The 14,910-nt window shown below is 39.0% G+C and overlaps 1 protein-coding gene across 1 annotated transcript; it reads right to left on the bottom strand.

The window, feature by feature from the left end:
* Window positions 1–1,858: 1,858 nt before the first annotated feature.
* mob1a (MOB kinase activator 1A) lies at window positions 1,859–13,722 on the bottom strand. The gene is made up of 6 exons (XM_047382317.1): window positions 13,555–13,722; window positions 11,084–11,250; window positions 8,604–8,697; window positions 7,609–7,742; window positions 7,189–7,352; window positions 1,859–3,581 (listed from the first exon to the last, which is right to left on the bottom strand). Exons 1-6 carry the CDS (start codon window positions 13,566–13,568, stop codon window positions 3,504–3,506), a joined length of 651 nt encoding a protein of 216 aa, XP_047238273.1. The 5' UTR covers window positions 13,569–13,722; the 3' UTR covers window positions 1,859–3,503.
* Between the last annotated feature and the right edge of the window lie 1,188 nt (window positions 13,723–14,910).

Raw genomic sequence — 14,910 nt, 5'->3', positions numbered from 1 at the left:
GGACCTGTATATACACACCACATCCCAAAGGTGCTCTTGGATTGAGATCTGGTGACTGTGGATGCCATTTTAGTCCAGTGAACTCATTGTCATGTACAAGAAACCAGTTTGAGATGATTCGTGCTTTATGACGTGGCGCGTTATCTTGCTGGAAGTAACCATCAGAAGATGGGTACACTGTGGTCATAAAGGGATGGACATGGTCAGCAACAATACTCAGGTAGGCTGTGGCGTTGACACGATGCTCAGTTGGTACTAACGGGCCCAAAGTGCGCCGAGAAAATATCTCCCACACCATTACACCACCACCAGCCTGAACTGTTGATACAAGGCAGGATGGATCCATGCTTTCACATTGTTGATGCCAAATTCTGACCTTACCATCCGAATGTCGCAGGAGAAATCGAGACTCATACAACGAGGCAATGCTTTTCCAATCTTCCATTGTCCAATTTTGGTGAGCCTGTGCAAATTGTAGCCTCATTGTAGCCTCAGTTTCTTGTTATATATATACACACATATACATATATCCACAAGGGTGGGCCACAAAATATTGCTACAGAAGCTGGTTGTTCATAAAGTGTTAGATCCAAGCATATTCATAAAAAGTTCAGCAGAAGGACAAAGTACGGTAAAAAAAAAAAATAGGCTACAAGCTTCTTACCTGGTCTAATGAGAAAAATAACTGTTACTCAGTGGTCCAAAGTCTTCTGTTCAGATGAAAGAGTTTACATTTAATTTGGAAATCAATTCCCAGAGTCTGGTGGAAGAACGGAGAAGCACAGAATTCACGTTGGCGTGAAGTCTATTGGGAGGTTTCCAGAGTCAGTGATGATTTGGGGTGCCATGTCATCTGCTGGTGTTGGCCCACTGGGTTTTCTGAAGTCTGCAGTCAACGCATCCATCTACTAGGAAATTGTAGAGCACCAAAAGCCAGCTCAATGACCATGAACCCCCTAGAGAATCTAATTTTGTATGCCTGCTTATAATTGCAGGGTTGCTGTCATCTATCTCCAGCAGTCATTAGGTGAGAGGGATGATACACCCTGGACAGACTCCCAGTCCATCACAGGACAAAACAGAGACATACAGGACAAACAACTAGACAAACACACACTTTTAAGGGCAATTCATTTAACATGCTGTTTGTTGCACTGATGGAGGAAACCAGAGTACACGAAGAGAACCCACGCATACACGGGGAGAAAATGCAATCTTCACACCACGAGACCCAAAGCCAGGATTCCTACAGCACCAGACAGCGCATCCAGAGCAACCAATTACCCTCAGATAACAACATAAAGACCAAGGAATACCCCAGGCAAGTCAGGGATAAAACTGTAGAAACGTTTCAAGCAGGGTTAGGTTACAAAACAACATCCCAAACTTTGAACATCACACAGAGCTCTGTTCAGTTTATCATCCAAAAAAAAAAAAAAAAACAGCAGGGCAAAACATGAAAAAAAAAAACATGGCTGCCCACCTAAACTGACAGGCAAAAACCATGTATGGAACAGAAAACACATGTAAGATGCTCTCAGACATTGTTTGACCTATATGCAAAACACCACGTGTCAGAAAACTAACACTGTACATCACTTTGAACACACCCCTCTCTACTGCTGCACATGGTGGTGGTGGCAGCATCATACTGTAAGCATGCTTTTCTGCAGCAGAGTAAAGATGGATAGAGCTGAATACAGGGCAGCCCTGGAAGAAAACCAGCAAGACTTGAGAATAATTATTAAACATATCACACTTATTTGATCTTCTGTTTGATATCAGTCATGTTTTATTGAATATGAACATATTAATCCAACGCAAAACTACCCCACAGACAAAACAAATCAACTCAGAATTGTCTTTTAGATGTTTATTGAACGTTTGATCCATCAATACTGTCATGAAACATTTTTTTTTATTGTAAGGCACAATATTGTCAGAAAAAAACACTGATTTTTTTTTTTTACAGCAAAGTTTTAAATGTGGTACATTTATCCCCACAACTCCCACTCTATCCTAAACGACCACCGAATAACTGGACCAAAACTGTGAAATAAAAAATAAAAAACTTTAACTCCTACACCTCATATGCCTTATTCAATGAGATAGTAAATGTAACCAGGAGTTCAAAAATAATATTGTGAGCTGAAGCAAAAACATATAGTGGAAGAGAATAAACTGAAAAATAATGAGTGGACATGCCACTTCTGGACCTGTAAGAGGATAAACTACCATTAAAGTGATTTCAACATGCTTTCATAAGCTTTCAGCAGTGACTTTGTCTTGCTATTAAAGTAGCCTCTTATTAAAACTGGTAAATTATAAGATGAAAATATCCCACTGGTTAGTTCCTTGTGATAAGTACTTTAAATTGACCATATTGATCACAAGATGGATTTAAGTTTAGGTCCAATGTAAAGCCATTAAAAATCAATTTCCTTGATTAACATTTGGAAGACCAGACATTCATGATGAGAATCAGCTTCATCGGCTATATGGACAGAACCTGCTGCCTAACAAATAACTGTGGTACTATCATAGGAAACAAAGACCCACTGAGTAAAAAATAGCAAAACTACAACCACAACCATCTCTGGTATAGATGAAAAAGTAATCACATAACTTTTCAATCCAAGGGAGAAAATACATAAAATAAAGAAGTGGTTAGGGATTCAACAGAAATACAAGTAAAACTAAAAGTTCACATTCATTCCGTTGTCGTTACTTCGACAATAAGGCTCCTATTAATAGGTTAATCAAACAGGATTTATAGGATCTTTGTAACAAGTAATTGTTCAAAACCTGCGACCATATCATCACATTCAGAAAATGTGAAAAAAACACTGTATTGCTTAGGCAAAGTAAAATAGCTGCATGATGATGTGTTTTAACAGGATATTATTGCAATAATTATATAACAATCCATCTCTTTACATTTAACTGTGACCTAAAGATGCTCTGAATAGTAGCAATGTTACCAAAAAAATGACTGTGAGCTTTATATATAGAACACTTGTGCATGAATGTGTCTGCCTTCATTTGCTGTGTTGTAACAAGTGCAAAAGCACACTCAATACCAGGTTTATTACACCATACTGTTAACTATCTTTCCTGTTACTCTCCTCTGTCCACAAAGGAAAGACAAAACAACAGAGATATTTGGTCGGTCAGACTCCAGAAAAAGAGAAGCCGTTTTCACTTCAAATATCCTCGCCTTGGTCCAATATAAAATTCAGTAGATTTCTTCTGAAGTCGTTAACCATAGTCCTGTGAAAAATATCTTTCCTTTACTACAGTATTGTACACAAGTCAGAGAGGCTAAAAATCTGTATAGAACATAAGGGAATAAAAGAAAACGTACAGTACAAGCAACAAGGAAGTCCAAAGAAGAAGGCACACATTTCTTTACAAGTCGAGGCTAGAAACCACAGAGGTAGAAGAGAAAGAGCGGAGGAGGGGAAAAACTGTTATTAAAAAGGAGGATATGCGTGATGAAATGTCTATCTGTCCTTGGATCCAAGCTTCTCAATCAAGTCCTGCAGGGGAGCAAGCTCTCGCCTGTCAATGAGGTTGAACTCCTGCAAAAGGAAGGAGAATAAAACAAACATCAGGTTTTAGCACCAAAATATTTTAGCCCTATTACACATATTTATTCATTGTAGGGTCCTTAAATATAGGAGATAAACTGCATGAGCAGTTATGTTTGTAACTAACATTTCAGTATAACATGTTTTAGAGAAAAAAGCAAAAAATATAAACACCAACTCTTTTCCTTTTAATTAATATTAATAACTTTCATGCCATAGGTTTAATGCAATTAAAGGCCGAAAAACAATGACACCAAAGAATGGGTCTCATTTATCAAGAAATTGGATTGATTTGGGCCCAGAAATAATTATTGGAAAAGTAACTGAGGCAATTTATAAAACAGTCCCAGGGCCAGTCCAAACATACAAAAGAGTTAGATGTTGGTAATTCTGGTGGAATCAGGACCAAACTTCTATTTATTCATAGCTTTGGTGACTTCACCACAAAAAACAAGACATTTCAGTGAGATTTAAAACAGTATCACAACTAGGGCTGAAACAATTATTGGATTAATCTATTATTGAAATAATCATCAACTAATTAAGTAATCAAATAATTAATAACTGCTGTATGCAGACAAGCCATTTGTGGAAAGAACAACCTATTCAGAACAGTAATTAGGCCAAAGCTGTACAACCAAATGTACATTTTTAAGATGAAAAACCTTAAATGTCTGTAAATATCCTCTACCCAGAACTCCTTAAGTCTCATTGTTGTAGCTTAACCTGGTTCAAATTCTGTAAAAACATCTATTAAGCATCTTTTGCCATTATTATTAATCAATTAATTGAAAAAATAGTCAGTGAAGACACATAAAAAACCTGAAGCAAAGTCTGTGCAAATATTGTCTGATAGCATTGTTGTTAAATTTAAGTATTTAACATTTTTTAAGTACTGCATGAGATCCTCACAGAGGTCAGATCCATATTAGGTCATCAGGCTACAGAGCACCACACTAAACTCAACTGTCCAGTGCAATATTGTGCAGAACTGCATAGACCAAAATGATGCAACTTTCTCAGGGATTTACAGCTTTCTCCTCCTGATCTAAACCAGACCTGACTCCCTTAAACCAGGGCCTTGTGGTCCCTATGTGACTGTTATGGCATTGTAGTGGTTTCCCTCTTTAAATGAACACAAGAAAAACTGACAGCATGTAAGGAAAGAAGGAATCAAGTAAGAAAGCAAGGAAGGAAGCAAGCGAGCGAGCAAGTAGGCAAGGAATTAGGTAAGTAAGTAAGTAAGTAAGTGGATAAGTAAGTAGGTAGGTAAGTAACGTAGGAAGCAAAGGACAATATTTATACCAGTTTCTTTTTAACCCTGGTCCTCAGGGCCAACTACATGTTTTAGATGTGTCTTCAGCACACCTGATTCAAATGATTGCATGATCTCCTCAGCATGACATCTAGTGCTGCAGAAGCCTATAAATCATCCATCTATTCAAGTTAGGTGTGCATCAGCAGGGGAAAACCTAGAACATGCCGGACAGTAGGCCCTGAGGAACAGGATTAAGAAACCCTGATTTAGACAATGGGATAGGGAATAAAGCTAAGAAATATGTTCTTCCATACTCTATTATCTTTTTTCCATACTAATTCAGACCTTGAAAATACCGATATCAAACATCCAAACCTTTCCAGCCTGTATAGGATCCCTGCTTAGACATATCTGTATTTTAACTTCATGTTAGAGCTTGAACAATGTGAGCAAAATACACGGTTTATTGTTTCTTAGTTACAGGAATACTCTTCTCACCGCTTCAAGTGCTATACCTGCACCTAACCTGGACTGCGGAAACTCTAGCATTTAAAAGACCACTTGTACTCATCGTCCTCCGCTCATCGGGGACCAGGTGGCAGGGCTGCAGTTTAAGCAGAGACGCCCAAACGCCACTCTCCCCCAACACCTCCTCCATCTCATCTGAAGGAAGCTCGAGGCGTTGCCAGGCCAGCTGAAAAACATAGTCCATTCAGCATGTCTTAGGCTGCCCCTCAGGGCTCCTCCCAGTAGGACATGCCTGGGACACCTCCAGAGGGTTGGCGTCCAGGGGGCAACCTAAACAGATGCCCAAGCCACCTCAGCTGACTCCTCTCAATGTGGAGATGCAGCAGCTCTACTCTGAGCACCTCTCGGATGGCCGAGCTCCTCACCCTGTCTCCAAGGGAGTGCTCGGCCACCCTGTGGAGAAAATTTGTATTCGGGAACTTTGTTCTTTCGGACATGACCCAATATTTATGTCAATAGGTGATGGTAGGAACGTAGAACGACCGGTAAATCGAGAGCTTGCCTTTCAGCTTAGCTCTCTCTTCACCACAAGGGACCAGCGCAGTGTCCCCATTACTGCAGCAGATTCATCTGTCAATCCCCTACTTCATTCTTCCCTCACCCATAAACAAGACCCCAAGATGCTTGAACAACTCAATTTCCCTCCAACCCGGAGAGTGCAAGTCACCCTTTTCTGGTCAAGAACCATGGCCTCGGAGGAGCTGAGCCCCATCACCGTCGCTTGGGACTCTGCAGTGACCCGCCCCAGTGCATACTGTAGGTTGTGGCTAGAAGGGGCCAGAAGGATCAAGTCATCTGTGAAACGGGGAGATGAAATTTCAATAATCCCCAAACCAGACCCCCTCCAGCCCATGGCTGCTCCTAAAAATCTGAACAAGAACCTGTGACAAATAACAGCCCTGCTGTAGTCCAAACATGCAGCAGGAACAGGTCTGACTTATTGTGAACCAAACCCCTGCTCCGCTTTTACAGAGCCCACATAGCCCCTAATAAAGGATCCCTAACTCCATACTCCTGGAGCATCCCAGAGAGGGCACCAGGAGAGATACAGTCGAATGCCATCTCCAGGTATACAAAACACATATGAACCAGTTGTGCAAACTCCAATGAACCCTCGAGCACCCTGTAAAGTGTGTAGAGCTGGTTCAGTGTTCCACGGCCAGGACGAAGACCACACTGCTCCTCCTGACCAGAGGTTCGACTATTGGCCAGGCTCTCCTCTCCAATGCCTTGACATAAGCCTTCCCGGGGAGGCTGAGGAGTGTGATCCCCCTATAGTTGGCCACCCTTCTTGGGACAACCACTCCTGTCTTGCAGTCCAGAGGAACTGTGCCTGACCGTCGCGTGATGTTGAAGAGGTGTGTCAGCCACAACGCCCCTCAACATCTAGAGACCTGGGGTACTTAGGGTTGTACCCTGCTTCTCACCCGTAGACTGCTGGAGATAGACACCAGCTCCCCCATGACCCACTATGGAATAAGCAGTATAGAAGATGAATAAATTAATAATATTTTTTTTTTATTGAATTGTAATGCCTACCTTTATTATTGTGAATGATATTTCATGTTTTCTCTATAAATTATTGAAATAATTTTATTGCCTAGCACTATTTGAGCTACACAGCAACAATATTATCTTATTGCTTTTGAAAGCCAGCAAGAAACTATTACAAAAGAGACACCATTTCCTGAGCAGGCAGATGACCAGAACAACTTGAGCAAAAGCCATGACTCAGGGCTCCTTTTGAAAAATTACATCACTGAACGGAGCTCAACAATGCACAAAAATCCCACTTTAGTGTGATGGTCTCACCTGGACGAAGAAAATGAAGTGCTTGAAGGAGGTGTTGAGGTGAGCCTCCTCCTGCAGCTGCATCACAGAGTCAAAATGCTGATGGTAGATGTGAGCATAAACCCTGAACAGACGCTTCAGGATGGTTTTGGCCACAGACATGAAATTCTTGGGGAAGGGAACTCCTGGGGAGCCAAAAAAATTATGGAAAAAAAAATGAAGCTGCCAAACAATGTGTTTTTTTGCATATTTTAGCACTTGTAATCCTGACCAAAGTGACACATAATTTCGTTGATATTCACATTTAGCATTGCCTACGTTTAAAGGTTGGAGAAGTTTAAACAGTTTAGGAAAATCAAGTACACGGTTTCAAATCAAAGTGTAAAGTTTAACTCAAACCATTAAAACTCTTTGCAAAAACTTGAAATACACAAAGCTCACCGATCTTGGAAGGAAAGAGCGTCTCATCATCCAGCTGATCCTGCACCCAGGTCATCAAGTAGTCTATGTACTTGGGCGCAGAGCATTTGATTGGCTTTTTAATATTGGTCCCATCTGCCCAGTGATACTCATACCTACACAAAGAACATGCAATCAGCAGGTAAAGACAAACTAATATATTGGTTGAAGTGCAGATAAGATTAAAACAATGACTAAAACGGAAAATGCAAATTGGAGAAATATTCTTAACAGAGACTGTTTGAACAGGAAGCAAACCCTCATCTCTTCCTCTTGAGCACTAACAGTCTTGGAAGAACCGAGGATAGAGGAAGTGCCAAATCAAGATACTAACTAAACGGCTCCTCCAGCGATCACATGCAAAGTTCATTTCCTGTTTTCCTCATGTGACATTCAGGCAAACCGTTTGACTCTATCATTTGATGTGAAAATACAGTTTCTCAAAATTAAATAATCTTTCAGAAAAGGACTTCAGAAAATTGACTAAAAGTTTTCTTTATATGATTTTAATTCGGTGGTGGCAACACTTCTTGATTTAGGAGTTCAAATGTTTAACGCCAACTGAGATTCTTGCGTCTGTCTGAGTTAATCATGAGTGTCTTTAACCAAATTTAATATGGAGTCAGTTGTGACATCTTTTTACTCAGTGTGATCTGGGTTGCTTTTAATTTCCGATGACTGATGTCAACTGAAGGTTTAATTAAATTGTCTTTTGGCCGTTATACCACTGACAGGGTGCATCTGTGACCTGGCATTATTGGGACTATAGAAATTGGCAAAAAATTATTATGTTCCAAAAAAATGGAATATCCCTTTTGACACCATATGTGAGGTTTCTCCTACTTAATGAAGTATAAGGAATATTTATGAATAGGAACATTCAAACACTCAGCAGTTCTGGCTTGTCAAGACTAAATGATTTAACATGCCTCGTTTGGAAAAAGAACCAAACAAAAAGAAAGTGTTGCATGTATTACCTTGGTCCTGCAGACATCACAGGGCAGCTGGTCTCGGTGCAGAACTCAGTGATGGTGCCATACAACATGTTGATTTGGTTGAAGAAGTCCACGGCTGAAGAAAACAATAAAATGACATGTCTGTTACATCATCACAAGCATAAACTACAACCTCTAAACAGAGTTGGACCATTTATTGCTTCAACAATAATAAGGAGTTTAATGGCATATCAGCAACAATGGCTATAACATGGCAACAAAGCATAACAAAACAACATAGATCTGAAAATATTAGATCAAATCTATTTTCTGTCTTTGCCTTTTTCTTGGGAACACTTTGGTGAAAGACACTTTTCTGCACAGAAAATGGAATTAAAAGTAAATCTCTGCCTCCTCTACTTCTCAATATGATGGGATGGCTGAGAGGAAGAATCAGTAAGACAAAGAGACCTCATCTTACAACACTGTTCAGTAAAACTCCCTTACACAGTGCTGCTTACAGAGCAATGTTAGAAGAGCAATGAGACAGTAAGTGACAGCTAAGCCAAAAATTGTTCAAACCTCGGGCAGACCTACATTTAAGGTAATCTACTAATTTTACCAACATGACCTGAACTGAATCTGACAGAGAATATGTGGAAGGAGCTGCAGATGAGGGTGATGGCAAGGAGGCCTTTCAACCTCAAAAACTTGGAGATCATCACCAAAGATAAATCAAGTGGAAAGAAGATGGTCACCAAATACTGTAAAAGAAGGGTTTGATTGCTTTGAGGCCCACACAGATTTTTCAACTGATTGTTGAGAAAGGTATAACTAATTTTAGACCTGACAGTTTTTTTTAAAGAAAGTCAATATAAACAGATTCTAGAGTTAAACCCATAAATATTTAGTCATCCAGACTCCCTAAACAGATGTTTTGTGATTTTATTTTGTCAAGCCATTTGTGCTCTTAACACTTTCCTGTAAGGAGCTGGATAAATGAACTAATAATTAGCCAATAGAACATTTCCCACAATGTCTTCGGCGTAAGATGTTTTTAATTCTCTTCGAGTATTTTTTTGTGTCAAGCAATCAATATGCATCATAGCTGTAACGCTCTGGTGGCTCAACCAGCTCAGAGCAGCCACAAACAGCTGAGGCATGGTGTTGGCCATTTAAGATTATTAAATTCAGAGCCCAGCAGAACCGCCACAGTTTTCTATAAAGCAGAAAACAAGCCCCAAAGACATGAATCTATTAACAGACCTCAATGCACTGAAGGCTCGATGAACAATCTGTTAGAGCATCTTCATACTGGACTTGCAGAGCATGGTCATGATTAATATGGGGAACTAGACAACTAATCTACTCTGCCATTAAACTAATGGGGGGAGGAGCCATGGTGGGTCTTACCAGCAAGTAAAAAAAAACATTTAAGGAAGGATTGAAAATCTCATTTATACATAGAGACACACCATGAAATAAGCTGGTGGCCAGAATCCCTGGATGAAGGACAGAGATGTAAGAAACTTCAAGAAAGGAAACTATTTTCTACAGGCATGCTGACCTTTCATTCAGGCTGCAGAAGAAGAGATCTAGACTTCAGCAGGTGCTCCTCTGTTATTCTGTTCATTTTGCTGGATTTGAAAATAGTGCTAGCTCCTTTGAACTATCAGAGTTAACGCAAAGGTCCACATTATTTACAGAGTACACACACAGACTGCTGTTTACAGTTAGTAATGCTAACTGTGCTAATCGCGGTATTTTCTAATAAACGATGCTAAACAGCTTAAAATGTTAACTAACAATTTTATCTTTGTTTTAAAATAAATAATAAAACCAAGTTACAACAATTCCTCTTCCACTGTCTCTGCTCCCAATATAAATAATGATGACAGGTCATGGCCAGAAAGCTAGAAAAAACATTATATTTTTAATGCTATTGATTATAATCCCTTAAAAGAAACAGGCTTTGGCGTCAAAGCTTTGCAAAACTAGAATTGGAGATCAGCCACAAAACTCTAATCACAAGTCTTGCGCACTCCTGTCACGACAACAGCTCAGCCTTTGTTTACCAGCCATGTGGGTGGGAGTTGCAGGCTTCACATCTGGGGTGACCACAATATTTATTTTCTGCAGAGAACATTTGCGATTTTACATCTGAATAGACCCGATTCCTTAAAGCTAACTTGGTGCCATTTCCCATTTATTGCAGTGCATTTAAGCTGATCTGAGATCTGTTAATCTGCCTTCTAGTGGACATTTTTCTGTTGTACAACAAAAATCAGAACGCTTATTTTTAAGTTTTGATTTTCAAAATAGCTGCTGCCGACTTTTGGCTGTGATATTAAGATTACTTACAGTTTCTCAGTTGTGTGTTTGTATGTACTCACTATATACACACAAACACAACTTTTTTAACCTGTAATCATCAAAGGTTCATTCTAACATTGGCCTCTAGTAAAAATTTAAATAGCCACCTGTATTCTTGGCATGTTGGTTCATTGTATTTGTTCACTCACTGTTCACAGCGATCCATTCATTGAGATCCTCTCCCTCTGGCAGCATGACAGCCTGTCTCAGGTTCCCGCTGCCCAGAGTCGCCTCGGCGTGTTTGAGCAGCTCATACTGGTGCGAGCCTTCTGGGATGTTTTTCTTCGGCTTGAAGGTCTTAGATGAGCGACTGCCACTGCAAATAAATGAGTACAGAACTAAGCAACTGTGTGTAAAAATGGGGTGATTGCTCGAGCGCCATCTGGAAGTTGAGAGACATCACTTTGAATCCTCTTCAATATCATATTAAGCAGTCATGTTCTAACCAGCTGTGTTGCTTGAAGGTCCACATCATCTGCCATACATTTGTTCCTGTGGAAAATAACATGATCTGATGACTTCCGAGTTTTGATGTTAATGTTGCTGTCCGGATATATTAACTGTATATCAACGGTAAACAGTGTTAAGGGCTCTGGGTGTTGCTAGCATGATTTACAATTCTCCCCCTGAACTTTGGATGTTGCTGTCTGATGTCTCAAGTTATTCTGGAGATTTTTTTGATGTGTTCCACCTTCCAGTACAAGGGATGAGAGGGTAACAGGTGTAGGAAACACAGACACCCCTCTCTGCAGTCATTCTTCTGTTTGTTCTGAGGTCGCCAGGCCAGAAGGGAGTGAGTTCTGGATCTGCCAGGCGATCTTTCAACCAGTGGGAAGTGTCTGGAAAACATCCAAAGGATTGAGCCAAAGACATTTTGATAGTCTCCTGGTCCACTCACCTTTTCATAACCTAATTTCATACTAATAGTTTCCCTTTTGCCCACTTCCTACTTTCTATATGTATCAGTAACAAACTCATACTTAAATCCTTGCCCATCCGTATATTTCTCTGGGTAGTCAGGCATTTTTATTGTTGAAATGCGTTGTAATAACAATTATTAAATCTCAAAGATTTTAAATTTGTTAAAGTATGTTCTGAATACCTTATTTTACATGCTGTTTCTATTCATTTTGGTTCTGATCCCTGTATGAAACTGGTGACTCTTATGAAATAAAGGAGAACATGACCCCTGATCAAACCAAAATAACTCAGTGACTTCCTGCTGATAATATTTGACATATAACCATATTTCCCTAACGTTAACTAAAAGGTAGGTTAGAGGAAATACTTCAAGTCATCAGTTCTCAGATCAGGTACAAAATGTCTGCAAGTCAGGGACAAACATACAGAGGGTTGGTAGGAAACATCCCTTGGAAGATGGCTAAATGTTGTTCCAGAAAAATTTGGATACAAAACGACCAAAATTGCAAACATATGAACTCTTAAAGACGCTTGAAGACCGGACTCATCCTTATCAGATACCCCAGCCACCTCAAACGCCTCTTCCCAGGGTGCTACATGGCCCAGAGATAGAGCAGGCACACCACATGCAGAGGCAAGAGTCTTCAATACAGTTGGGTCACGGACCTGGGCCATTTGCTGCATGTCTTCCCTTTTTGCACTCTGCCCTTCTTACTGTCCAGCTACTGATGAATAAAGGCCCCTAGTACCATAAAAACCTTTAAAAAAATAAATAAAAGGTTCTTTATTTTGCTGATGGATATGATTTTTAAGAATATTTTAAAAACAGGTAAATACATTTTTTCACATTAATTACATTTTATGTTTCTGATTAGATTTGAAGTTGACATCTTTAGAGATCCTCAATCCAGGGCCTTGAAAAAAAAAAGGATTTTTCTAGTTTGAGCAATCCAGACTACAAGTCTTTACAGTGAATACCTAATAAAACTGGTGCGCTACTTATCTTGGTCAGGTCTGTTTTGCCATCACATGTTTCTTTAACTTACAAAGACGTGCGGTGGCTTGGTTCCAGTGGAAAATGTTACAGACTTACAGATATAAACCAGTTGGTGCAACAGACAGGAAATGTTACTGCATGAAGCCGTGACAGTAAACAACGGGGAAATTAATTAACATCATAGATGTTTGTAGGCCATAAAAACATTAGAACAACAAAAATCTGCCAGGGGACTAATGTGATCATGTTAGGTTTTCCTTAGAAATAAAAAACAACAACAATGAAATCAGGGGTTCGGCTTTTTATCCATTACGATCTAAAGCTGTGCAGCTGTGGATAAACGCAGCATGCACATAATTAAATCCCGAATGTTAACAACCTTATGTTAGAAGCTCGATGTAATTGTAAAAGCTAACCTTATTTACTGAGATGAATTTAGCTAACTTCTTTTCTATCTCATAACTCTGGTAAATTCGCTTCATTTACATTTAGCCCAACGGTACATATTTTAAAATTTATCAAACTTGTCTCACGACGCTAAATATTTCCTTTATTAACATTTAAACTAATCGTGGTTGTTTTCAGATGCAGCTGACTATTTTTCGGACTCTGCTAACTTCCCTTCTGAAGTTCGCAGAAACGCAGCTAACCCTGACCGCAAGCTCCGCTCCGACTCAGGAAGAAAACTGTAACGTTACTTACAACAAGAAGCTCATCTTGACGAAGAATTTCTCTAAGAGTCTGGATAAGAACTACGGGTTCGTGTTTAGTACGTAGAAATATGCTTTTAAATCTCTTCGTCAGGATGAAGAACTATCAACGACTTCAAGCGAAGATGAACTGCTGCACCCACAGTGACTCTTCCTCTGTTGTCTATCTGTCAGCAGGCAGACTGTCGCCACCTTCAGGCCACAAGTGGGAATGACCGCTTTCTGCTTCTGTCCAATCAAGTCAGTAAAAAATTATATATGATATAATATATAATCATTTGTGCCTGAATAATGTAGGAAAATGCGAAATTGTTTATGTATTCAATGATGAAGTTATCAACACAAAATGACACTAAGACATGTTCATAGTTATACAATATTCAGTTCAAAACAGAAGTTTACATATAGTGTGTAAACTTCTTAGGTGTATATATAGACACTAACTGGACATCTAGCCTTATTTGCTCAATCCCAGAAATAAAATCAGATAAAACTTGTCAAAAATCTGTTTTAAGTTAATTAGGATTACCAAAATTATTATCTTAGTGTATGTAAACATCTGACTCTGAAGAAAGTAGTAAACATTCTCTAAAAAGCTGTGTCTCTCCCAATGTTTTGGTATTAAGCAAATACAATGAAATTGGCAATCCTAAATGACATGAAACAGGAAAAGTTTAGTCTGATTCAAAATGTCACTGTGAAAACAAGGTCATGGGTCTTTTTATACATTGTAAAATTCTGGTTTCAAATGTCTCATTTATATACAAATATAGAAATGGCTTTGTAACCTTTTGCAGAATGATAGATTTCAATGTCTTTGTTTTTCCACAGTTTTTAAATTATTTTTAGATGATGTGTTGCTTTTTCAGATCTTACAGCCATCATAGAGGTTCTATTTACTATTTATTATTTAAGATACAGTATCTACCAGCCAGACAATATAAAACCCTGGGTTTGACTGGTGAAACGAGTTCAACTTTCTAAAAACAGTTTATTCATGGTTTAGCAAAGGGGGTAATTATTATTATTATTATTATTTTTTTTTTTACATATGGCAGGTTGGTTTGGATTGCTTTTTTTTCCCTTAATGAATGAAATTATTATTTGAAAACTGCTTTTTGTATTTACTCAGGTTATGTCTACCTAATACTAAATTTTAGTTGATTATTTCAAACATTTAAGAGTGACAAAAGTGCAAAAAGAAGAAATTTGTAAGGGGGCAAAAACTTTTTCCTAGCACTGTAAACTTTATCTCTGACCTGTCTGCTGTGTTCCTTGGTCTCCATGATGCTGTTTTTACACAAATGTTCTAACAAACCTCAAAGACCTTCATAAAAGATTTAGATAT

Source organism: Girardinichthys multiradiatus, chromosome 12 (assembly GCF_021462225.1).
Source record: "Girardinichthys multiradiatus isolate DD_20200921_A chromosome 12, DD_fGirMul_XY1, whole genome shotgun sequence".
In the NCBI taxonomy this organism is placed as follows: domain Eukaryota; kingdom Metazoa; phylum Chordata; class Actinopteri; order Cyprinodontiformes; family Goodeidae; genus Girardinichthys; species Girardinichthys multiradiatus.
This window is presented reverse-complemented; position numbering and strand designations above follow the sequence as displayed.

Excerpts from the sequence above, each read along its gene's own strand:
- mob1a (XM_047382317.1), bottom strand. Across the intron at positions 7,743-8,603 it reads GTGATGTCTGCAGGACCAAG|GTATGAGTATCACTGGGCAG; the intron begins GTAATACATGCA and ends TTCTTTGTGTAG. Across the intron at positions 3,582-7,188 it reads ACTTCATTTTCTTCGTCCAG|GAGTTCAACCTCATTGACAG; the intron begins GTGAGACCATCA and ends TTCCTTTTGCAG.